General features: G+C 44.4%; 1 protein-coding gene across 1 annotated transcript; it reads left to right on the top strand.

Annotated features, from left to right (window-relative positions):
- The first annotated feature begins 139 nt into the window (after positions 1-139).
- DTL (denticleless E3 ubiquitin protein ligase homolog) lies at positions 140-21583 on the top strand. Its single transcript, XM_071424476.1, has 15 exons — positions 140-222; positions 388-513; positions 1349-1447; positions 1775-1836; positions 1929-2049; positions 2511-2576; positions 3710-3825; positions 4495-4568; positions 5499-5602; positions 6513-6617; positions 9611-9723; positions 13178-13267; positions 14975-15113; positions 19299-20170; positions 21515-21583. Exons 1-15 carry the CDS (start codon positions 177-179, stop codon positions 21581-21583), a joined length of 2202 nt encoding a protein of 733 aa, XP_071280577.1. The 5' UTR covers positions 140-176.
- Positions 21584-23273: the final 1690 nt, after the last annotated feature.

Below are 23273 nucleotides of genomic sequence, written 5' to 3'. Positions count from 1 at the left end.
CGGGAACCGCGCGGTGGGTGTGGCCTAGAGGCCCCGCCTCCCAGCACCGCCCAATCAGAGGAGGCGGGCGCGGCGCGGCGCGCTAGCCGCTGGCCAATGAGGGCGCTTGGCGCGCTTGGCGGGCCGGAGGTTTGGCGGGAGTTGGTGCGGTGCGCGCTGGCTGTGTCCCCGTGGCCATGCTGTGCCGCGCGCTGCTCCGCCGCGCCGCCGCCGCGCCCGCCCGTAAGTACCGCGCCTTGCCCCTGCCACCGCCACCGCGCCTTCCCGTACCCCCTTCCGTCCCCATCCATCCCCGGCAGCCTGCACAGCCGCGGTGGCCGGCTCGCGGCTCGTGGCGCCCGAGCCTGTGGTGTCTGAGGCGCTTACGGTCCGTCTGTCCCGTTGTAGGTCGGTCCTCAGCGCTTCCCCTGCAGCATCTCTTGGAGAGCTACCAGTGCAGCCGAGAAGATGATCACCTGTCTTACGGGGAAACGGGAATGCCGGTCCCTCCTTTCGGCTGCACCTTTTCTACAGGTAAAGTCACCTCCTGAAAGCCCTTTTGTGCGGCCGGGGTATGGGCTCTGTTGTCAGCAGTCTGTTGTTTTAAAGTCAGCTTACTGCTACAGTGAGCTAGCTCCTACACGTGATAAACTTCGGATCGTGGTGCACCTAGATACCGATGGAAAGTATTCCCTCAAAGAAGCAACTGTAAAGCATTTATTTTAGTGTCATTGTTTCATCTGTGTGTGTTTCAAGGTGTGTCCTCTTGGTGACAGTGTGAGGCTACACAGGTAAAAAACTGGGGCTTTGTTCAAAATATATAAAAGCTATAATAGAGTGGAGAACATTAGGTAGAAATCAAATGCGGATGGGTGTCACTAGGCTGTGCTGTACACACGGCATTTCCCCATGATGGGGGAAGGGAATAAGCAATGAAGCTCCTGGATCTTTAGGCCAAAACATCTTCATTCGTTTTACTCTAGTTTTGGCATGAGATTTTACATTTCTCTAAGGTGGCTTCCTGCTTTTCCAAGTCAGATCACAGAAAATGCTGGAGGCTGTAGATGATAGGTACTCTAGATACAGAAAACTGTAACTGGAAAACTGTTATAGCTGGTGAAAGAGGTATTATCTCAAAAGTTGCTTCTGGAGCCATTTGATTGCCCATGTATAGTCATTCCTGAACGGAGCATCTAGAAAAAATGCTTGCCAGTATTTCTGCATTTTAACACTTAGGTTGCTATGTAGATGCTGTTAATTTCACAGTCTTATGTTTGCTGCATTCCCTATTTAAAGCATCTATGGTTTTCACAAAGAGCATGGGCATGATTTTGTATTAGCTACATAATATATTTCAATTTCTTTTCAGCCCCTAATTTGGAGCACATCCTGGCAGTTGCAAATGAAGAAGGGTTTGTTAGACTGTATGATACTGAAGCACAGACCACCAGCAAGCTCATCTTTAAAGGTAGATGTTGTACAGAACGTGATCTTCATTTGATGTGACAAGTGTGGGATTTGCTGGAATCGAAGAGAGCTTTTTGCAAGTCCTTAAAACATAAATTGTAGGCAGTACTTTATTTCTTCCACATACTTTGCTGAGTCTTCTTTACAAAGCAGCAGCATGAATGTGCTCTTAAATCAGCAGTAGTAGATGAATTGTTCTGTGTTGTCTTTCATGCCTAAGGCAAACTGTTGACAAGATTTCTGATTTCAGTGTGTGATGTCATTTATCTTCTACAAAATACCATGCTACAATGCACTGAACTAATCTTGGCTTTTGTTTTCTTGTTAGAATGGCGGGCTCACTCAAATGCTGTATTTGACCTTGCCTGGGTGCCAGGGGAACACAGGATTGTAAGGAATCTTTTGCCATCTGACTTTTTTTTTTAATGCTTTGGCAACTGTGTACAGAAAATGACTTAAGCTTTTTATTTTTCCCTCTGAAGGTCACTGCTTCAGGAGATCAGACAGCCAAGGTGTGGGATGTGAGAGCTGGCGAGCTTCTTGGCATATGCAAAGGTCACCAGTGTAGCCTCAAGTCAGTCGCTTTTTCTAGATTTGAGAAAGGTAAATTGATATTGCCTGTTGTCTGTTTTTTCCTTCTTCTTTACCCCTGGAAAAGTACTTTAGGGGCTAAAAAAGGGCTTTGGAAGCTGACAGGTACCAATAGCACAGGCCTGAGCAGTGACCCAGCCAGGAAAGCAAAACTGTTTAGCTGGAACTTGATGGTGTCCTGATGCTAAAATCTGCACATTTCTGATCTTGGGCAAAGATAAGATCTGCTTCCACACCCAAGTGTGTGAATATGCTTTCCATAGGCTGGTTTCCCTAGTGGGAGTAAAAAAAGAATAGCAAGAGTAAGGGAATAAGTCAAAAGCATGGCAAAACAATGGCCTGAGTTTTGTATTTCCAGGACTAGCATCCCAAGTGTTGGGACAGGAGAGCCAGAGGTACATTGATGGCATTCTACTGCATTCAGTTAATTAAATCAATGCTTTTAGAAGCTAATAACACTTTTTTTCTCTCAGCTGTTTTCTGTACTGGAGGGAGAGATGGAAACATCATGGTTTGGGATACCAGGTGCAACAAGAAAGGTAAATAAACTTTCAGATATGTATCAGAAAAGCTTGGTGTCTCATGTAAAAGGACTACTGCTCAGATGGGCTGGTTGGACTGACACTTCTGATTACAATGTAGGCAGCAGAGGATTCTCAGATAACTGTACTGCTTTAGGTACTGTAAGGGGATGGAATAGGTATCTCTGCTATTTATGTATACCATGGCATTTCCCCACTTTGCAGTAGTCCCAGATGTGCAACATCAAACCACAGGCTGGTTTGATAATTCCCTGTGTGTAGACCAGGAGGCGAGGCTGTACAGAATGCATCCCTACTAGGGCAGTGCAAGAGCAGGTGAGACAGGAGAGATTGCTTAGAGGTCAGAGCCATCCAGAGGGGTGAGGAAAAGCTGGAAAGGCTCCTGCTAGAGTAGGAAGGAAGGCAGAAAGTGTAGGAAAAAAGAGCTTGTGAGTGCTGGTAGCAACTGAATATATTGTGGGAACACCTACTATGAATATGATGTGAGCTCATTCTGCTCCTCTGTTTCCTGGAGCTTTTCCTTCTCCAGCCCCTTTCCATTATGCCATTTCCCGGTTCTCTGCTCTGCCACAGCAGTTTCTTTGCCTGTCTTGCTCTTCCATCTGTCCCAGGTGGCTTTTCAAACAGGCAAGTGAAGGAAAAGTTGACTGACTCCACATGATCAAAGTGGAAGGTGTAGGAAAAAAAAAAGTAGAAAAGTTCCTTTACTCTAGTAAGGCAGTACATTTCATAAGTTAACAGACAAAAGGCTGAACATGAAATTATAAAATAGAGTAGAAAAGCACTGGACATGTTCCAGTGAGGCAGTTCTGCTTGGGATGAGGTGGGTTGAACGCTCCAAACCAGGATGCATGTGAAAAACAGACCAAGAGGTAATGATTTCCAGAGGCAGCCTGCCTAGATAAGTTTTAGTTTCATTGTCCATGTACACTGACCTCTGCAGTTTTTTGCAGTGTGTTCTTCTCACTGGTTTTGTATGTAATTAATTTTTGTTTTCAGAAGACAGTAATGATTTTAAAGGTTAACCCAAGCCACCTTTTAGGTCTAATCCCAAGCTGATGCCTGTTTTATTAAAGTGATAGCAAAATTGCATGTAAACTACTAATTGAGATGTCTTTGATTTCTTTCAGATGGCTTTTACAGGCAGGTAAATCAAATCAGTGGAGCACACAATGTGGCTGACAAGCAGACTCCTTCCAAACCAAAGAAGAAGAGGCAGAACCTGAGAGGACTTGCTCCCTTGGTGGTGGGTGTCTGGGCAACAAGCAAAATGTCACTTCTGGGGGCACTGTTATTCACAGAATTCTTCCTGAGTAAATATAGTGAGAAATACGTGGCTTGTATGTGGTAAATGCTTCCATTTATCTTTGCAGAGATAGGGGTTTTTTGTCATGGTCATTTGCAGTGGCTAATTTTAGACATTGTTTAGGTGCCTAACAACCCACGTGCCATAAAAGCCAACTTTGGGCAAATGCTATGTGAAAATACATGGAGGTTTTTTTTCCCTCCCCAGGGAGGAAAGGAGTGGCCAGCATTCCCTTTTTGAGGGGAGAGATATGGAGAGTTGTAAATTTTTTTTGTCTTTTTTTTTTACTCCCTTAATTTGACCAGACAAATCACGGCCTTATTGGAGTAAGGCCTGATCATTTTTAATCTATTAGACTTTGGGATGAAGGCAGCTCTCTTATCTGTGAGCTGAAAGATGTAATCTCAAACTGCTGCCCAAACACTTATCTCTCAGTGGCAATTTCACTAGTGGGAGTGTTCAAAGCATTGTTGTGTCCTAAATGACATCTGCTGTTTCTATGTTCTGCTGCCTGGCTAGGAGGAGGTTTTCCATGCATTCACATGGCCTTGAACTAAGATCTTGCTGACCTTAAAAGAAAATAAAGTTCTTTTTTCTTCTCTTTTTAAGGATTTCCAGCAGAGTGTAACTGTGGTACTGCTTCAAGATGAGCATACTCTTATCTCTGCAGGAGCTGTTGATGGGTAAGGAGGGATGATTCCTGCTTTCCTGTCTATTCTGTGCGCTCAGTGGCATAAAAAGATTGGGAGATTTTTCTCTCTAAGATCACTCAGTGGCCAATAAAGCCTAGAGCTACTGCTAGGTGGAAACAACAGCTATGCTGCCAGCTTGCATTGGCTTTACTCCCTTACTGGAGATTGCAGTACTGGACAAACTGTGATATGTGGTAAATGCTCATTTTAGGCTTAGCTATGGGGCAGAATGAGAGCAATTCTTCCCTCTCTCTCTCTCTATTCTCATGGACCTATGAGACCATACATAGACAGACTATTGTTAAACAGCCTTTATGGATGTGAGTGGGTGGTCAGGGCCTGGACATGTGTAGGCATGCTTGAGAAAATGTTGCTTTGAGTTACAAAAGATGCATTCTCTTAGATGCCAGATCCCTTGCAGCATCTTGGAGCTTGAGCAAACTCTGTTATTGATCAGCATGGTAATGATCCTCTTGGACTCGATTCTTTAGCAGGTTCCATGTGGTCAGAGCCTTTCTGAAGCAGATAAGATTGACTCTCCTGCCTATGGTTCATGACAGAGACTTGCTCCCAAAGAGCAAGTAAAAAAATGGGAAGACTTAATTTTTAAAACCACAAACTAAAACTACTCATCAGAAGTATAAATGCATCCACGTGTTTCCTTTTACTAGTTGAAGGAAGTTGGCTTCTAGGCTCTTGCTGTGTCTTGTGTTAGTTACAGAAGGCAGTGCTGCCTCCTCAGCCATGGCCAGCAGAGCAATGTTTGGCTTTTAGCACGGCTCTGCTCCTGCTCAGCTCTTGTCTCCTTAGCACTGGACACTCCTCAGTCATGAGCACCCTGATTTCTGTGCTCTTAAAGGGCTGGATCAGCATGGGAAGGGAAATGAGGAAGCTGAAGACACTGGTGCTTTTCTCTTGCAGCGTGATCAAGGTGTGGGACCTGCGCAGGAACTACGCGGCTTTCCGCCAGGACCCGCTGCCCGTGCGCTCCTTCTGCTACCCTGGGACCAGCACTCGCCGGCTTGGTGAGCACTGCACATGTTACAGTGCACAGAGAATTTAACAAGTACTGTCTGTGACATTTCTTATCTTTATAGCCAGTTGTTGATCAGACTGGCAAACTCTGCAGGGTGTTTTGATTGCCAGTATCAAATTTTCAAGTTGAAGAGTGAACATGCCTGACTTTTCTATCACTGCACCAATGATAAAAATGTGCAGAGCTTCAGCAGTGCATTTTCATAAACAGAGGTGAGGAACAGTAAAGCTCTTCATGAGGAATTTAGCTAGTCATTTTGATACATGAGTAAAATTCAGATTGAACTTTCTTTGCATTGTATCTTGAAAGACAACAGACTGGACTGGGTTTTTATACTATCACCCCTTGAAACTGTTATCAAAAAAGATAGCACACTTGTTCATATTTCTCTGTCTTCTTTTTAACTTTAATGCCTTACAATGCTCTGGTGAAACACTGTAATTCCTGATTATTTGTCTGATCAATGTGGTAATGGTCAGTGTCACTCCCAAGGAGGGAGTTGTGAAATAATTTGCCTGCAGGGAAAGATTTTTCTTGAACCTGAATCACTAGCAAATCAGAGAATGGCTTGTACTATCAAAGCATGAGCATCTTTATTTTTGGTCTCTGCTTCTACAACTGGTTGTTCCTGTTATCTGTTTGAAACTATCAAATAAATCACGTGCCTGTTTTGAAGGTGCAATTCCTTTCTAAATACCACCCTGAACTCTCATGAGAAAATGTAGATGTTTCTAGAAACATTTCTTCTTCAGCAAGTGCTCTGTCAAACATAGAAATTTTACTATGACAATCTCATACATGATACAGATCCTTTCCAAATTTCCTTCTCTGGGCATTTCTTTGAGAATGTCTCTTTTCCGAATTTTTTTGTTCTGAAGAACTTCTCTCTTTCTCTGTAGGATACTCTAGCCTGGTTTTGGACTCCACTGGTGCTAATCTGTTTGCTAACTGCACTGATGACAGTATCTACATGTTCAATATGACAAGCTTAAGAACCACTCCAGGTAAGCATGATATCTGTGGAAATAGCTGCAAAAAGTATAGATGTTACAGAGCCTAGAAAGGCAAGTTTGTCCTTCTAACACAGAGAGACAGAGACAAGGTTCAACACTTGAAGGAAACCTATTCCATGCTCTTATCTCTAAAGCTATGCAGAACAGATCCACATTTTGTGTTAAGCCATCCACATAAAATTAATCTGGTTCACCCAGACAGAGACTGATGGTAGTTTGCCTGTTAGCTCTAGTTATCCAGTGAGGAATGGCTACTATCCAGCCTGAAGGAAGTTTGAAACCTCTGCTTACTGGCAGTCACTGGTTTGTCAGACTTTTAGATATGAATCCACTGAAAGTGATCACCTGATAACTTCAGATATTTTAAGGTGTCTTTTCAGTTTAACTTACACCACAGCTTCTGGAAGAAAGGATCCCCAGCATATTGAGGTGCTTCATCCTTTTGGATTCCTTCAGCTCTGCCGCTGTGACCTTTTCATGCAAAAGATTGCCCTGAGCCTTTGGTGCACGAAGCTGCTTTGCCATAGGTGGCAAAACTGTTAGATGCATTCCAGCCAGACACATCATTTCTTTTCCATTGCCTTTTCTCAGTCTCTCAGTTAACTGAAATGAAATGAACAATGTGTCCTTCTATCTGCTCTTCAGGAAGGCAGTCTGGTGGGTGGGAATGCTTCCAGAGTGGAGAAGTGCTGCGAGTAGTAAATATTAACAGCTTGGTTGTTGAGGTTAACCCTGGCTGCTCTGTGGGGATGGGCTGTCTGTCCTGTGCTGGGTGGCTGCCAGTGCAGCCCTCAGCCTCCTCACGGAGCTCTTGCCTTGTGTGTGCAGCCATGTGCAGCCCCGTGCTCCAGCTGGATGGAGCTCCTGTGCAGCCCTGTGCTCCAGCTGGATGGAGCTCCTGTGCAGCCCTGTGCTCCAGCTGGATGGAGCTCCTATGCAGCCATGTGCAGCCCCGTGCTCCAGCTGGATGGAGCTCCTGTGCAGCCGAGGTGGTTCCAGCTGGATGGAGCTCCTGTGCAGCCATGTGCTCCAGCTGGATGGAGCTCCTGTGCAGCCATGTGCTCCAGCTGGATGGAGCTCCTATGCAGCCATGTGCAGCCCCACGCTCCGGCCGGACGGAGCTCCTATGCAGCCATGTGCAGCCCCACACTCCGGCTGGCTAGAGCTCCTATGCAGCCATGTGCAGCCCTGTGCTCCAGCTGGATGGAGCTCCTATGCAGCCATGTGCAGCCCCACTCTCCGGCTGGACGGAGCTCCTATGCAGCCATGTGCAGCCCCACGCTCCGCCTGGATGGAGCTCCTATGCAGCCATGTGCAGCCCTGTGCTCCAGCTGGACAGAGCTCCTATGCAGCCATGTGCAGCCCCACGCTCCGGCTGGACAGAGCTCCTATGCAGCCATGTGCAGCCCCACGCTCCGCCTGGATGGAGCTCCTATGCAGCCATGTGCAGCCCCACGCTCTGGCTGGATGGAGCTCCTATGCAGCCATGTGCAGCCCCACGCTCCGGCTGGATGGAGCTCCTATGCAGCCATGTGCAGCCCCACGCTCCGGCTGGATGGAGCTCCTATGCAGCCATGTGCAGCCCCACGCTCTGGCTGGACGGAGCTCCTATGCAGCCATGTGCAGCCCCACGCTCTGGCTGGATGGAGCTCCTATGCAGCCATGTGCAGCCCCACGCTCCGGCTGGACAGAGCTCCTATGCAGCCATGTGCAGCCCCACGCTCCGCCTGGATGGAGCTCCTATGCAGCCATGTGCAGCCCCACGCTCTGGCTGGATGGAGCTCCTATGCAGCCATGTGCAGCCCCACCCTCTGGCTGGATGGAGCTCCTATGCAGCCATGTGCAGCCCTGTGCTCCAGCTGGATGGAGCTCCTATGCAGCCATGTGCAGCCCTGTGCTCCGCCTGGATGGAGCTCCTATGCAGCCATGTGCAGCCCCGTGCTCCAGCTGGATGGAGCTCCTATGCAGCCATGTGCAGCCCCACGCTCCGGCTGGATGGAGCTGCCGTGCTGCTCCTCGGAGCAGCTCCTACAGAGGGCAGCGCCCGCCTGCCCTTGGGCCGCCCTCACCGCGGCTTCAGCTGCTCCCATCCGGCACTGAGGCGGCTCTAGTTCGTCAGGAAATCCTCCTGTAACAGCACTTGCTGCCTGCTTTAGGAGGGATTCGCTGTCTGATGGCTCCTGCACTGCAAGAGCTGTGGGCAAAAAAAATCAAATGGGCTTGCAACTCTTCAAAGGCCACTGAAGGCAGCCATGTGTCCTCTTGGTCTGTGGGTTATTTCCTCTGTGAGAGCCACTACTGAAACAGGGCTGGAGGAGCGGGAGCCAGCCCATCCTGGGCTGCCCTGGGAGCCTTGTGCTTTGTGCTCCCTGAGAGGACAGGACGTGGTGCCGCCAAGCACTTCACATCACACTCAGTTCTCATGCCAGCGGAGGCCGTGGTGGTACAGCCATGTCAGCCATTTGGGGTGGTGGTCTCAAGGCTTTAGCAAACACTACTGAGGCTTTAAATACTGGAGAGCGTGACTGATGAAATACAGGTTTTTGATGAAATAAAGCTGCTGGCAGCAGGAGGAAGGAGCAGCCAGTGCCTTTGTGCCACCTGTGTGGAAGAAGGCTCCTGCTGTGGGGCTGCCCTTGTTGATGGAGCGGGACTGGTGATGGCGGCTCAGGGAGGAGGAAACAGGGAACCTGAACCAGAGGAGTGGGGCAGCCCAGGCTGAGCCTGCTTGTCATACGGGTCAAGGTAGAGCTTTAATGAAACTGCCATTGGTTTGTTTGAGAAGCCTGAAGGGCTCCAGAATAATAATAAATCTTCCTGCTGCCAGAGCCCCAGAGCAAGGGAGCAGTGCAACCACTTTCTCCAAAGGATAAGTGGCTAGGCAGGAAAAGCCTGTAAGATCAGCCCTCCTTGCACAACTGACTCCAGGGCTATGCATTGAGTGGGGCTTTTACTGATTTTTGTATTTTATTTCCTCTTCACAGTGGCAGTTTTCAGTGGACACCAGAATTCCACCTTTTACATCAAATCCAGCACCAGCCCTGATGACCAGTTCCTGGTCAGTGGCTCGAGTGACTGCAATGCCTACATCTGGAAGGTGAGGCAATGGGGGCAGCTGCTTTTGCTTTTCATGTTCACATAGAAACTCCTTGCTCCCCAATCCTACCCAAAGCAGCATGGGCTGGCTCCTGGCATGTTGTGCCTGGAGTGTGTATGTTGCTGTCAAGGCTTTGTGTAATTGTTTAATGTAAAACAGAGCTAACCTCCTGCCATCAGTACATCTCTCATCACTGCTGCTTATTGCAAATTGCTGCTCTTAATCTGGTTTTAATGGGCATTAAAATCCTTTTTCAGTCCTGTTGATTCAGGCAGCTATGACAAGTAGACAGATAGTTCTCAGTTCATAGTTAGCAATGGAGCACATTACCAGAAACCTAAAAGTTTAATTGTTTTAAAGGGCACTCTTTCCCTCCACCTCTCCCTTTTCCAGCTCCTGCTTCAGACATAGCTTTTTCTCATGCTTAATTTACAGTAGTTAAAGCCTTTGTGTTACAGCAAGGGCTCAGCCAGAGCCTTCAGCAAAATTCCAAAGCACTGTCTGACAGCTGAGGGCCTTCATCACTTAACATCTTGCAGTGACGTGCAGGAAATGCAAATGTCACCAAGATAGTAGCAGGCACCTCAGAATAAGGCATGCCTCAAGTTCTGATCTTCATGCTCCTCATATGGGAACAGAGTGGACTTACTGAAGTAGAACAGACAGAAGCCACAGGTGACTGCCTATTACAGTTTTGGACTGTGTGAACTTTTAGGGAATGTTGACTTATGCATCCATTTCACAACGAGTCTGAAAGTAAAATACAAACCTCTCAGAGGAGAGGGTCAGCCTACTGAGGCTGTGATTTGAGCACATAGCCTCTTTATTTTGGAGAACACTTGGAAGCAGCTGGGTGGCTCACTCAGTGGAGGCAGGAGTGTGGTAGCAGGATTACCGTGCCAAGGGGTGTCATTTTAACCTTCCTTGTGTTCTGTGCAAATTCAGCAAAAATGCCTGTGTGAACTTGAGTTGCACATTCTGCATTCATGTGTTTCGATACTCTCTTGGAACACAAGGCTGGGACTCAGTTGAGAGTATTCAAGGATGTCATTATATCTCAAAATTTAAGCATTTTAGCACATTTAAAATGCATCAATGTAGGGAACATTTCTATTGCTATCACATATGAGTGACAGATCGTATTGCATATTTATAAAATAAATCATCAGATGATTACTTTTTATTTTAATACCACAGTCATATTAGAAAGGGGGACTTCCAGTGCATTTGTCTCTTTCAAGATCTGTCGTATTCAGAGGCTTCTTAATTAAATGTTGGCAAATTTGACTCTGAAACATATGTATCTTTTCCTGGCATGAGGACTTACTATGCTGTGAAGAAAACAATGGTTAGATGATGCATGAATAGTTAACAGGTAATGTTATAAGGACCTTTATGAAGAGCTCTTTCTGTATCTAGAGAGGAATGAAGTGCAGAGGAAGACCTTTTCCACTTAGACGATTTCTTTGAGAAACTTTTGCAGCAGTGCTAAGTTTGTGTTTGATTGAGAAATGCTGTGGATAGAAGTTATTGCTGACAAGGATGCTGTTTCAGTCTATTTTCATATACAAGTCACTTCCAGGCAAGAAACACTTCTTTTGTTGTGTTTGGTTTGGTTTTATTTAAATTAGAAGTTAATCAATTGATGAACTCTCACTCTTGAACAACCATAAGATTATACAAGCTGAAGAGCAGAGAGGTTTTTCTCCACAAAGATGGTACCTATCTGAGGTACCTTCCTGGTAATAAAACAATGCCATTTGTAGATCTGTGCTTCCATTGTTCTTTCAATCCTTTGATGTGGATCCCTCCCAGGAAACCATATCAAGTTATACTTTGGTGTGTCCCAGCCCTGGAATGGAGGTGCTTCTGTAGCATATGGTGCACAAAGCCATAGACACCATTTTAGGCTGCATCTTGAAAATGGATCTAACAGCTGTTTCCAGTGAGGAGAGTAACTAAAAAAGGTCTCATTTCCTAGGTTTCTCTTTTTAACCTTTCCACAATAGGCCTCACTTCCCCAACAATATCCTGTCAATTCAGGCACAAAAAGCAGCCTGTGCTGGGGCTAATCCTGACTTTCCATGCAGACTGCCTGACAGTCTTCTGCCAAACACATGGACACAGCCATAACTCTGCACTCCACAGGAATAGTATAGTTCCTTTAATTTACACTGCTATATTGTAAAATCACCGTGTCCTAGAAAGAGTAATTCCCTTCCTCTGCTTTCCTTCCAGCAATCAGTGGCTACTGGACCACTGTTTTGGCTGCTATGAATGTATAATAGCAAGACTGCTATTAACTGTAAGTGAAGATGTTCTCTGCACCAAGATCTTCTGTTTATTCCCTAAATAGGGATTTGATTTCCATTGCATCTTTTGGCAGTGAAGGGAATGCTCTGACCAAGGCATTTAGTGGCTATTTAGTCAAGTGATTGCCTCTATCATGCCGGGGAAAAAAAGGGTCCTGTTAAGATAAACCTGTTTGTATCAAAACAACTTAAGTTCTGAAGCTGCAGTTTTGCAGGCCGTTGTAGATGATCTACAAGAGAAAAATGTTTGTGAATCAGAAGCCTTCTCCAAAGTCTTGCATCTTCCTTTGAAACCTATATGTAACATCCACTACTTTTCCCAGACAGCAAAGGATCTGTTCATTCCCTTAGTAATTTATGCAAATCCCCTTGATAAATCTCCCTTATAATGTCACATCAATGGTGGTGACTCACAGCTCCAGAAAGGATTGCTTGCTGAAAGCAAGCAAAACTCTGTGTGTGTGTGTGTATGTGTATGTTCATGTGTGTGTGTGTTTTCTTCTTTGGGCCACTTAGTGCTGGCTTCAGCTCTGTCTGTCGCTTACAGGAGCTGGAGTCAAAGATAAGTAGCAATACAGGAGAAAGATTTTTATGAAGACTGTGAGAGAAGTGGAGATCAGTTGAATGGATGTGAGTGATTGAGAGAACTTTCCTATGAATCTTAAGAGGGTGTCTGGTCCAGCTGATTGATTGGAGAAGGCACTTGACACTTGCACAAAAGCCACTGGAGGTTCATCTATGGGATTTTGTTGGCAGCAGTTTCATTTTTTTAATAAACCGTTGACCTGTGATTGGGACACAATTAAAAATAGCAGCAGAATATATTTGCCTAGCCTGATTCAAAATATGAATTCCCAACATCTTACCTGGAACAGGTAGAGGTATTTAAAATGCTTGTGTCATGTTTTGGGCTGTCAACTCTGGAGGCAGAATTCCTGTGTGTAGCAGGAATTGAACAAGTGTTTCCATGAACTGCTGCTTAGGACTTCCTCAGTTGTTGCCTGATGTTGACAGGCTGAGAGCATTTCATACAGGAAAGATGGGAAGTATCCATATGCTTCACAGGTGGGATATGGGCTTTTCCTTGGTATATTAGGCTGTTTGCCTTCTGACTGTTGGCTTGTTTTTGTGGAATTTTTAAGGTTTCTGAGCCAAGCCTTCCTCCACGGATACTCCTTGGTCACTCTCATGAAGTTACCTCCATTGCTTGGTGTCCTTCAGACTTCACTAAGGTTTGTCTTCTCCAAAATGGATTTTACTGGGAAACAATAGATGTGATGTGACAACATCTGCTTTTCAAAATGACAGCAGCAATTGTTGTTTTGGGAGGAAATTTTTAGTCAATCAGTTCTAAAATGTTCATTTAGGAGACAGTAATCCAACCTTGTCATATTAGCACAACATATCAGAACCTTTTTATTCTTTTCAGATAATTTTGGCTAATTGAGAAATTCTAAGAAATTGCAAATCAGTAAAGACCTCTCCTGATGAGAGCTTGATACTACCTATAAGAGACAAGACAATGAAATAATTTAATCAGGGCTTTCATAAGCCAAAGGCTTGTTTTGTTGTTCCATTTTCACATCTTCCTTTCCCTCTGACCATTGATACATCTGCTAGTCTAGTACAGAGTGGCAAGAAGTTTTGAATGCCCTTTAAAAACATATGGACTCTTTTCATTGTGACCTCTTTTCAAAATCTGGGCTGCTTTTATGACAAAAAGAGCCTCCAGTGAAATTGGGTCGGTAGTTATGCACCAGGTGTCACTGAAAGGAAAACAACTGGAGTAGGAAGTTGGCTCAAATGTTTGGCCTAGCTCAAAACTAGAGATAACCCTGAAAAATCCTGAGCAGTGTCCTAACAACAGCCAGAGTTCCTTCTACCCCACAATGTTGAAGTCAGCTTCTTTCCCTAGCTTCCATTGCAGCACCAGAACTTCAGAAATGCATTACAGTGTAGGAGGGTGGGAGTCTTGCAGGGAAACATCGGGAATTGTTCTCACTGTGTAAGATGCACAATATGAGAACTGGCATGTCAGATGAAATTTGTGATCTAGAGGTAGCCCAGCATCTTCATCATGATGTGTTGGAAATGCAGACCAATTCAGCCTTTCAAATTGTTACTGGCACAGGGAAGAAATAGGCAGTCATTTTTCAGATGCCAATGCATGAGGAAAAGTGGAAAATACGGAGCTAACACAGGTCAGGAAGCTGCTTGGTGTGATTTGAGAAGCAAGGTTGCTTTTGGTAGGGACAACATTGGTGTGACAAAAGTCAGAGTAGAGACACTTGCCCCATTCTGATTGCTATGAACTCTCACCACAGCATTTCCTTTTTCTTTCTACTGGTTGATTCCTACTGAGTCAACAGCTAATCTGCCTGAAGATAGCCATAAAGTGTGGGTTAGATGGGTGCTGCTCCTTTGGTCAGGATTCCAGAGATCTTTTTGGAGCATGTGATGCTGCAGCAGGGCTCTAGAGCTGTATTTCTGGCAGAGTTGGGTTCTCTGCCAGGTACTGCTGACATCTGACTCTGAAGAGATAGCACAGCTCATGCAGAAGCCATCCAATGTCACCTTCTCGGTGTGCTGCAAATGTTTGTCCCCAAGCTGAAGATGTCCTCAGCAAAAGAGGCAGATTGAGATGCAGGTGCACAAAGGATCGTGGCTGCTTTTGTCTACCAAGGGTTGGAAATCCCAAAATGTGCTGTGCCCTGAGCAGAGCAGTGTCTCTTACATAGCCATGTGAAGCAAATGGTGCAGTAATGAAACAGTTATTTTTGGGTTATTTTCACTGTTCAATGGTCTATCTTGTACCCCTTCAGCCATGCTTCACCATCATTCATACTGGTGTGGTGTGCTGGATGAAGCTGTTCCAGTTCACTCAGCCAGTGATCCATAGGATGTGCCCTGGTCACTCTAACACACAAATTTATACTTAGATTGCCACATGCTCTGATGACAACACTGTGAGGATTTGGCGCCTACAACGTTGTCCTGAGGAAGAGAAATCAGTATCCAGCAAAGCCAGCCTGGTGGGCTGGGTCACTCAGAAGAAACCAGAAGAACAGCATGGAGCAGGTAAGGCCCTTGAGCTATCTTGCTCACACAGCTGCTGAATTTTGTCTGTTCTCTGTACCAACAAAAGCCTTTGGCTTGTTGGTACAGAGGTTTTTCTCATATTAGGCAATTACTCATATAGCCAGACAAGCACTTCTACTTGTAAATACTTCTGCCATCAACAGGACAAGCTGGCTGAAGTAGCTTACAAGTATGGCAAAGTCTGTCAAAGCAGATATTCATTGACACAGCTTGTTGGGCAGCCAGATCTTCAGTGGGTTTCAGCAGGGTTTGATAACTGAACAGCCTAAGGAGATGTCACTGTAGCAAGAACTCACCTTTTTTAAATTTCCCTATCAAATACTAAGCCAGAGCAGTAAGATCATATGCTTTTTCTAGTTTGGTAGTTTACCCAGCAAAGGGCTGACAGCACATGTAGAGCCTTGGAACTCTGACCTGTTTGCTTCTGCCCATAGCTGAACTGTGCACAGAGTTATTTCTCAGGTGCAGTTATCAGTGTTGTCTCTCTTTCTTCAGCTTCAGTCAGTGGTACTGACCATATACAGCCAAATGAAATGCTGTGTAGTGAAAGTACTTAAAAAAAACATGTAGACAATTTTGATGATTGTGATGTCCCAGAATTAGTCACCTATTCATGTGTTAAGTGAGCAAATGCATTACCTTTCCACAAAGCTTGGGCACTCAGACAAGTTGTGCAGCATGCTCTGAGCTAGCAAGCAGATGTGGGCTCTGTAGAGAAGGGAGTCACTAAGCAGGTAGTACCCTAGAGCAGAAGAAAGGAGCCCTGATTATAATATTAACTTTGATTTGTCTGTAACCTGCATTATGTTGCAGTAGAGTAGGTGAAAGGAGGAGAAGTGCCCTCCTCCCAAAGTGAAGTGAGATGAGCTTCTCTGCAGAGTAGCTCTGAAACTAAGAATACAATAGCTTCCCAGCAGCTGCTGCTGTGACTTCCTGCATTCCACCTATCTTTACGAGCCACCCTCCAAATGAATTTCATCTTGGCTAGCACAAAAAAAGGCTGAAGGTCTCCAAATCCCACTAATGGGATAACATTACCTCTATAACCTTTTGCCAGTGAGTAACAAGTCTAGCAGGAAGTTTGCAGGACAATGGGAGGGAGAGTGCCAGGACCACTACATAGCTGGTAATTGTTTTGTGTGTGCAAAATTGTTTTCTTTTTTGAGCCTCCTCAGAGAGGGTTCAAAAATACCTTTGTGTCCTAATGCCAGCAAAACAGAAGTAAGCATAGGTTTAGACCAAAACCATGAGATCTAAAGTATCTTATACACCAAGACCTTATAAGTCAGGTTTGGCAATAATACCAGAAAAAAATTACTTATTTCTCTTTGCTCTTGCTGCATGAAAGTAACACAGGAGGGAAGAGGAAGTACACAGACACTGCAAACACAAGAGCAGGCTTCCTGCTGACCTTGGCTCTTGAACACAAAACACGTGCTGGTAGAATATAGGAGTTATCTGCAGAGACTAATTCAGAGCAGGCAAGCAGAGGACTATTTCAGACCTGCTGGGATGAATCTAGGTAGTTCCCCACCCATTTCTGACGAACAAATTAGGAGATTGAGGTTGTGTATTGATTGTTGACCTATTTCTTGAAGTGTAGCAACCAGAGTTTCCTCTTTGGCAATTACTTTTGTGGTTTCTTTAAGTTGTACTACTTTCTCTGTGGTTTTGTGTAGCCAAATTTCTGGAGCAGGCCTGTGCGTGGACAATTTGTGAGTCTTAAATTTGGAGATTGATAATACCACTCTAAAAGATTTGTGGCAGAGAAGGTAGGAAACATCCAAAATAACCTGCTTTGGTGTGATGCAGGTTGACTGCAGGTATTTGCAATATTGTACCATGTGCAGTGGCAGCATAAATGGAAACAACTTCAAACTAGCTTGGTAGAAACCTGAACAATGCATGCAGTCTCAGGGAAAAAAAAGCCCAATCTTCATATTCTTTATCTCAAATTTGTGTTTGTTTCTTGCCATGACACTCATCCTACTCCCAGGATTACTCTTTTTCCACTATTCAGTGTGTCCACAGCGTAACTCTCAGACCAGTTTGGGATTCAAAGTGCTCATACCCAATTAGTCATACGATATTTCTGCTGAATGAATTTGTAGTAATCATTATGGATCAAGAGTTGCTGAGCTTGCTGTTTTCTTCCCCCCTAGGAGCTTAGATTTTTGAGTGCAACTAATTTCCCAGCTGAGTTATTATTGTCTTGTAAGTGCTCATTAAACCAAAGATTAGGAGAAGAAATCTTGGCAGTTATATTTGCATAGCCCAGATAGAAGCAAGTTGTTATGAAGTAGCCTATTTTATCAGGAAAGGAGCCTTTGATTCTGTTTTTTGTGTTGAAGGTATTTGTGGTGGGATCCTTGAATATGGGATCCTATTCAATTTTGCTGTGATGCAGCAGTACTTGTATTTTGGATACTAGTTAGATAATACAGTGAAAGGATCAGAAGAGTTTTAGTATGGTATATAACCAGGCCTGTGGGTGCTCACTCAACATGTTGTTTGTGAGACAGCCCAACACTGTAAAGAAACTGGCAGGTTGTTCACACTAGACTTCTCATTGTTCTAATGAAGTGCTCTATAGTGCAGTGCTAGTGCTCAGAGTGGGCAGTTTGGATTAAACCCCTGGTATACATAAAAACTTTAGTGCTCTTGTGCCCAGCAGTGGAAGTGCACAGAGGAACTTAAGGCACTAACCCATTTAATTGCATCACCATGAGTTAGGTGAATGAGAAAGTATTGTATTTGCTGGGAATGTCCCAATGAAGGCAGGAATGATGACTTTGACTCCATATTCTCAGAAGGCTAATTTATTACTTTATAATACTATATGATATTAAAGAATACTATACTAACTGTGCTAAAGAATACAGAAAGGATACTTACTCAATGCTAAAAGGATAATAGTGAAAACTCGTGACTCTGGAGAGAGTCACAACACAGTTTGGCCCTGATTGGCCAAAGAATCAAAACAACTCACACCAGAATCCAATGAAACAATCACCTGTGGGTAAACAATCTCCAAACACATTCCACATGAGCAAAACAGAGGAGAAGCAAATGAGATAAGGATTGTTTTCCTTTTCTCTGAGACTTCTCAGCTTCCCAGGAGAAAAATCCTGGATGAAGGAATTTTTTCAGAGAATATGAATGCCATAAGAAAGCAGGCATCTTACAAACCTACTAATGTGCTCCCTGTGGGAGGGGGCTGGAGATAAAAACATTTGAAAAAATTAAAGTAACACTCTCTAATATTGCTGCAGACTGAGATCCTTGCTATGTATGATTCCCACCGTTGTTAGTGAGGTCCTTATGTCCCTAGCTATGACTAGTGTTTTCTGAGTGTTCAAAATTTCTCTTTTACAAGCAGGGGCATTTATATCTTGGCTAGTGAGCTCAGAAGCCACTGTGAAATACCTGCTTGGGAATCATTTGTTAAGAGATTTTATTTCCTTTGGAATTAAGTCCTTGTTCAGCAGGTGAAGAATTTCTCAGGCTTCCCTGGGTGTGGTAAATAACTACTGGCTTCATTCTAATACAACATTGCAGAAAGTCCAACAGCAAAAAGACAAGAGAATGAAAGAATGTTCTTCACTAAAAAAAAATGTTTAAAATCTGCAGCCAGTAACATCTGGAGCATTATTTACATGCTAGGGCATCACAGTGTAAGGCTCCCTTGCTACTGTAATTAGCCATGGGACCTGCTTGCAGTACCTTTGTCCATCAGCTTAGTTATGGAGCTGTTAAAGATGCAGGGCAGGTGGGGACCAGCCTTTTTGCCAGGCAGTTGTCTGGAAAAGCAAAATCCAAAGCTCCAGCAAGGCTAGATACACTTGGAAGATTCAAGATTCGTTTTGTCAGTTCTTTTTGGCTGTAGCTCATGTAAGAACTCTCACTACCAAAGGGATAGATGTCAGACATTACACAAATGTACTGCATTATGCTTTATCAGTGTGATACAGGATTTTATAAAGGACTTGTACCAGTTTAACCAAAGTCAGAGGGATTTATACAACTTCTTAGTTCAAAAGGGTGTATTTGACCCACAGGGTCAGCACTGGCTCATGTCCTGGTTGAAAGGGGTGTTTTTAAAAAGACTGTCCTTAATTTGTTGTTCTGTGTTCCTCATCAGTCTTCTTATTTCTCCCCTCCCAGGGCCAGCAGCCAGCCCACAGAGCACTCCTGCCAAGGCCCTGAGAGCAGGCAGTGTGTGCATTTCCTCACCACGGCCTGCTGCCTGTGCTCCCACGCAGTGCGGAGACCTCCCTCTGCCCACCAGCACTCCCACTGCTCCTCCCAAAACCCCGACTGCCACAGCCTCCACCCCAGCCAAGCCACCTGCAGCCAGCCCCTCTGCGTCCCCCAGACTGATCCCTTCCTCCAGAATGTCCATCAAACACTGGGTTACAAGGACTCCTTGCTCTTCTCCTCCAAAAGTGGAGAAAAAGGCTCCTTCTCCTAGAAAAGCCCTGGCAGAAGTCACCCAAGTCACCCAGGGCCTCCTGGAATCTGCTTGCCCTCCTCAAGTGCCACATTCACAGTTTGAAAAGCGTGCCAAGAGAAGGCTTGACTGCAGCAAGGAGGCTGATGCAGGGCAGAAGTGTCTACAGGGCTGTAGCTGTGTGACTGAGCTGGACCATGCAGCTAAGAAATCCAAGCTGAATTTATGTCACTTGGTTCCAGACCAAAAAGCTTCTGATGAAGACTCTCTCAGCCTGGCTGACTTGTGTAATGACCATGAAGGCTCCAGCCACAGCCCAAAAGAGCCTTCCCTTTCTGGAAGCCATATTAATCCATCAGGCATTCAAACTTCCCCCCATCTTTTCAGATCTCCATGTGGGAAAGACACTGAGGTAGTAGATAAAGAGAACAGTTCTCCTGAAAGAAAAAATTGGTTGTCTGCTCTGGGGGAGAAGCTACGGACTGGCAGAGCTGGCAGCCAGAGCACATCAAACAGCCCCCTGTCATCCTGCAGCCCTGGTGCCAAGAGACAAGAGTCTGTGGCAGTGGCCACTTCACCAAAAACTGTAAGTAGGGCAGCCAACAACATCCTCATGAAATAAGTTCTCCCTAGCTGCCACTCTCCCTTTGTTTGTTCTCTCCTGCTCAGACACAAAGAATTATCTGATCCCTTTGACTATGGACAAAAGGGATGGTTTCTGAACTAATAAGCCAGATACATTAATGCTGTTACCTGCTAATCCTCTCCATGCAGGAACAGAATTTTTATGATGTGTCCTTCATTTTCAAGGGACTTGAGGCACACAGGAGCTCAGAGATCCCTGCAGCCCCCAGCTGGATGTTAGAAGAATGTAGCCATCTTAAAGAGAGCTCTACTCTGAGGCACAATAATGCCAACAGCTTTCCTGGCAGATCTCCTGTTTATGTGTTCACCATCATATCTGCCTGTTTATGTTACTGGAAAGCCACTTAAACATTGGAAGAAAGAGCTACATTCTCTTCCAGCTCAGGTAGCAAAAGAATTTGTTACCCGTGTTAAAACTGTGGGGCATTAAATAAAGCCTTCAGTTCCTTCAATGGAAAACTAGAAGGGTACAAGAGTGAGGGTTTGTTTCTAAAACAAACCAAACTTGACTTGTCCCTGAAGCTGGACTCCCAAGTCCTCTCCAGTGTCTTTGACTGAGTTTCATTTTAGTAAACGTTAGGTAAATTTTCAGTCATCAAATTTTAGTTGTACTCTTGAATATCTGATGCTAAAAGTTGTTGCCATCATTGAGGCTTATCTCATTTCTTGCCTGATTTCATCACTTCCAACACTTCTATCAGATACAACCTGGGCAAAGCACCAGTTCTGAAGTTATTCATAGCAGCTGGACTCCTCAAGTTGTGGTTGTACCAAGCAACCTTGGTTATAGGAAACCTACAACTTGTGACTACTTGTGCTTTGTGCTGTACATGTTTAAACACAAGACAGAGAGATTTGCCCTGGAGAGAGATTACTATAGAACAATTACCTTTCCTGCCCAGTATGCTCTGATTCAGATTTTGGGATGCTCCTGTGTTGTTCTCATAGCCTGAGGAGATGCCAGGAATACCCAAGAGCATTCATTGAATTTGCTGTATCTTGGAAATCTGCAGCTCTCTTACCTGCTGTGGGGAAGCTGAAACTGCAGCTGGAGTGCATTTCTCATGGCAGTGGGACAACCCCAGGATTTAGACAGTGTTTCCTGTAGATGGAAAGCCTCTTACCTTGGAGACTGATTGTAGTAAAGAACCTTTCATTTACTCTATTAGTTGGGAAGCCGAGCAAATTGGAGCAATGATGGAGGGGAGACTTTTGATATTCCTGCAGCATATGAGCTGTTCACCTAAAAGTGTTTCGGGCTAATTTTGGTTTTATTTCCTGCTAGGCTGCAGCCACTTCAGTTTCCATGAGGAAGATCTGCACATACTTCCACAGAAAGCCACAGAATGACTGAAGCAGTGTGCGGCGCTTGCACCTGAGGGATGTTGGCACCAGGCTATCAAGACCAGACTTAACAATGCCAACAGCAATGCACCAGGATTTCACAATTTGCTGTCAGACCTTCATAGACTTGAGGTTTTAGTCTTCCCATTTTTAAAGTTGTTATCAGTTGAAGTGAGCTGTGTAAAATCTACACAATACTTACTCATGGTCTCTTTCTGACTTAGGGTATGTGTTTTTTTATAAACAAAGTATTTTTTACGTGGCAACTGTTCTAGTCCAAAGACAGACACAGCTCTGCTGTGTATTGTTGGCAGGCATATATAGCTTGTTAGTTCATGTTACTCATCTGCTGTTCAAACTGCCACTACTTTAGAGTAGTGTGTGCCACTACTTTGGAGTAGTGTGTAAATCATTACACTCTCCTGAAAAATAAGTGTTGGAATGTATGTACAGAAATTTACTGGAGGTACATCTGAGCCTCTTCATGCTGAATGGCATTTCTACAGTTATTCCTCTAGTACTGAAATGACTGCCTGCTTCCAGCAAGGAAATTAGCTATGTGTTAATTAAATCTAAAAACCTTTTAAATAGCCCACATCCACTTGATGGTGACTATGGTGTAAGAAGAGACAAAGTTTTAATCAAGTACGTAATGCCTGTACTCCCCTTGCTATCCCCCTTCTTCTCCCACCCTGGAAACTGCTGTGTTTACCTACTTAGCTGCCTCTTGAACCATCAGCACTACAGCTCTTAAGACCAAAAGTTTACCACTTTACTGAAATAAAATACTGGCAAGGTGTGTTCAAAAAATTAGTTCGATCTGTCCTAAATAGGCATCCCCTAACAGCCCATTGCCAGTCAGTTCTTACAGGTTCAGCCTGCAGCAAAGGCATTAGTAACTGCTTATAACATAACCTTCATAACAGTTTTATAATACAGTTGTTACAAAATAATACCTTGTAAATTGTGGGAGAGGCAACTGACATTTTAGAAAGCACTTGAGAGCATTTACATATTAATATTAAAGGCTTTTCCATTGTAAATTGTCCCCAGTGCTGACAGAACAAAGTCACTGAAATGAGATCACTGGCCAATGACACTAATTCCTCAGCCACGCTTTCCCCAGGATCTTTTAGTAGAAGACCTCTATCTTATGCTGGAGCTGTGTTTTCTAGTGTCTAGCTGTGTTTTCTACTCTGTTTTCTAGTGTAATCATTCCCATGAACTTCAAAACCAATCAAATCCTTTGAATCCTTATTATGTTTTTTCCACTGCAGAAGAATTGAGGTATATGAAGGGGATATGATTCCACTAACTTATAATTTCTATCTTAAATTTTAACCTCTACATTGGAAAGTATGGTAGCTGAAAGGGATTAGAAGGAAACAAGCTGGTTTGTATTTTATGTGGTACATTGTATTTTGCAAGGAAGTAAATTACTTGAGAGAAAATGGCTTTTGTAAAAGTTCTGTTACAGCTACGAAGAAGAAGGAAATGTGCAATGTGCTTTTTTGAAAAAAATAAAAGTAGTTAATATCATGTTGCATCTTTTAGCATAAGCTCTTGGGTACCGATAGGGGCCAGGACAGCTTTCTCCTGTTTCCTGAATTACAGGCCATCATCCTATGAATGCTTCAGGCATTTTTTTTAGTTCTTTTTTAAAAAAATGGATTTTTAAAAAGTGACTACCTGAATAGATC

Source organism: Agelaius tricolor, unplaced genomic scaffold, assembly GCF_023055355.1.
Source record: "Agelaius tricolor isolate 1412-34295 unplaced genomic scaffold, bAgeTri1.0.p SCAF_1, whole genome shotgun sequence".
Lineage (NCBI taxonomy): Eukaryota > Metazoa > Chordata > Aves > Passeriformes > Icteridae > Agelaius > Agelaius tricolor.
This window is presented reverse-complemented; position numbering and strand designations above follow the sequence as displayed.

Excerpts from the sequence above, each read along its gene's own strand:
- DTL (XM_071424476.1), top strand. The coding sequence starts at position 177 with ATGCTGTGCCGCGCGCTGCTCCGCCGCGCCGCCGCCGCGCCCGCCC. Across the intron at positions 3,826-4,494 it reads GAGGACTTGCTCCCTTGGTG|GATTTCCAGCAGAGTGTAAC; the intron begins GTGGGTGTCTGG and ends TCTCTTTTTAAG. Across the intron at positions 9,724-13,177 it reads GCAATGCCTACATCTGGAAG|GTTTCTGAGCCAAGCCTTCC; the intron begins GTGAGGCAATGG and ends GGAATTTTTAAG.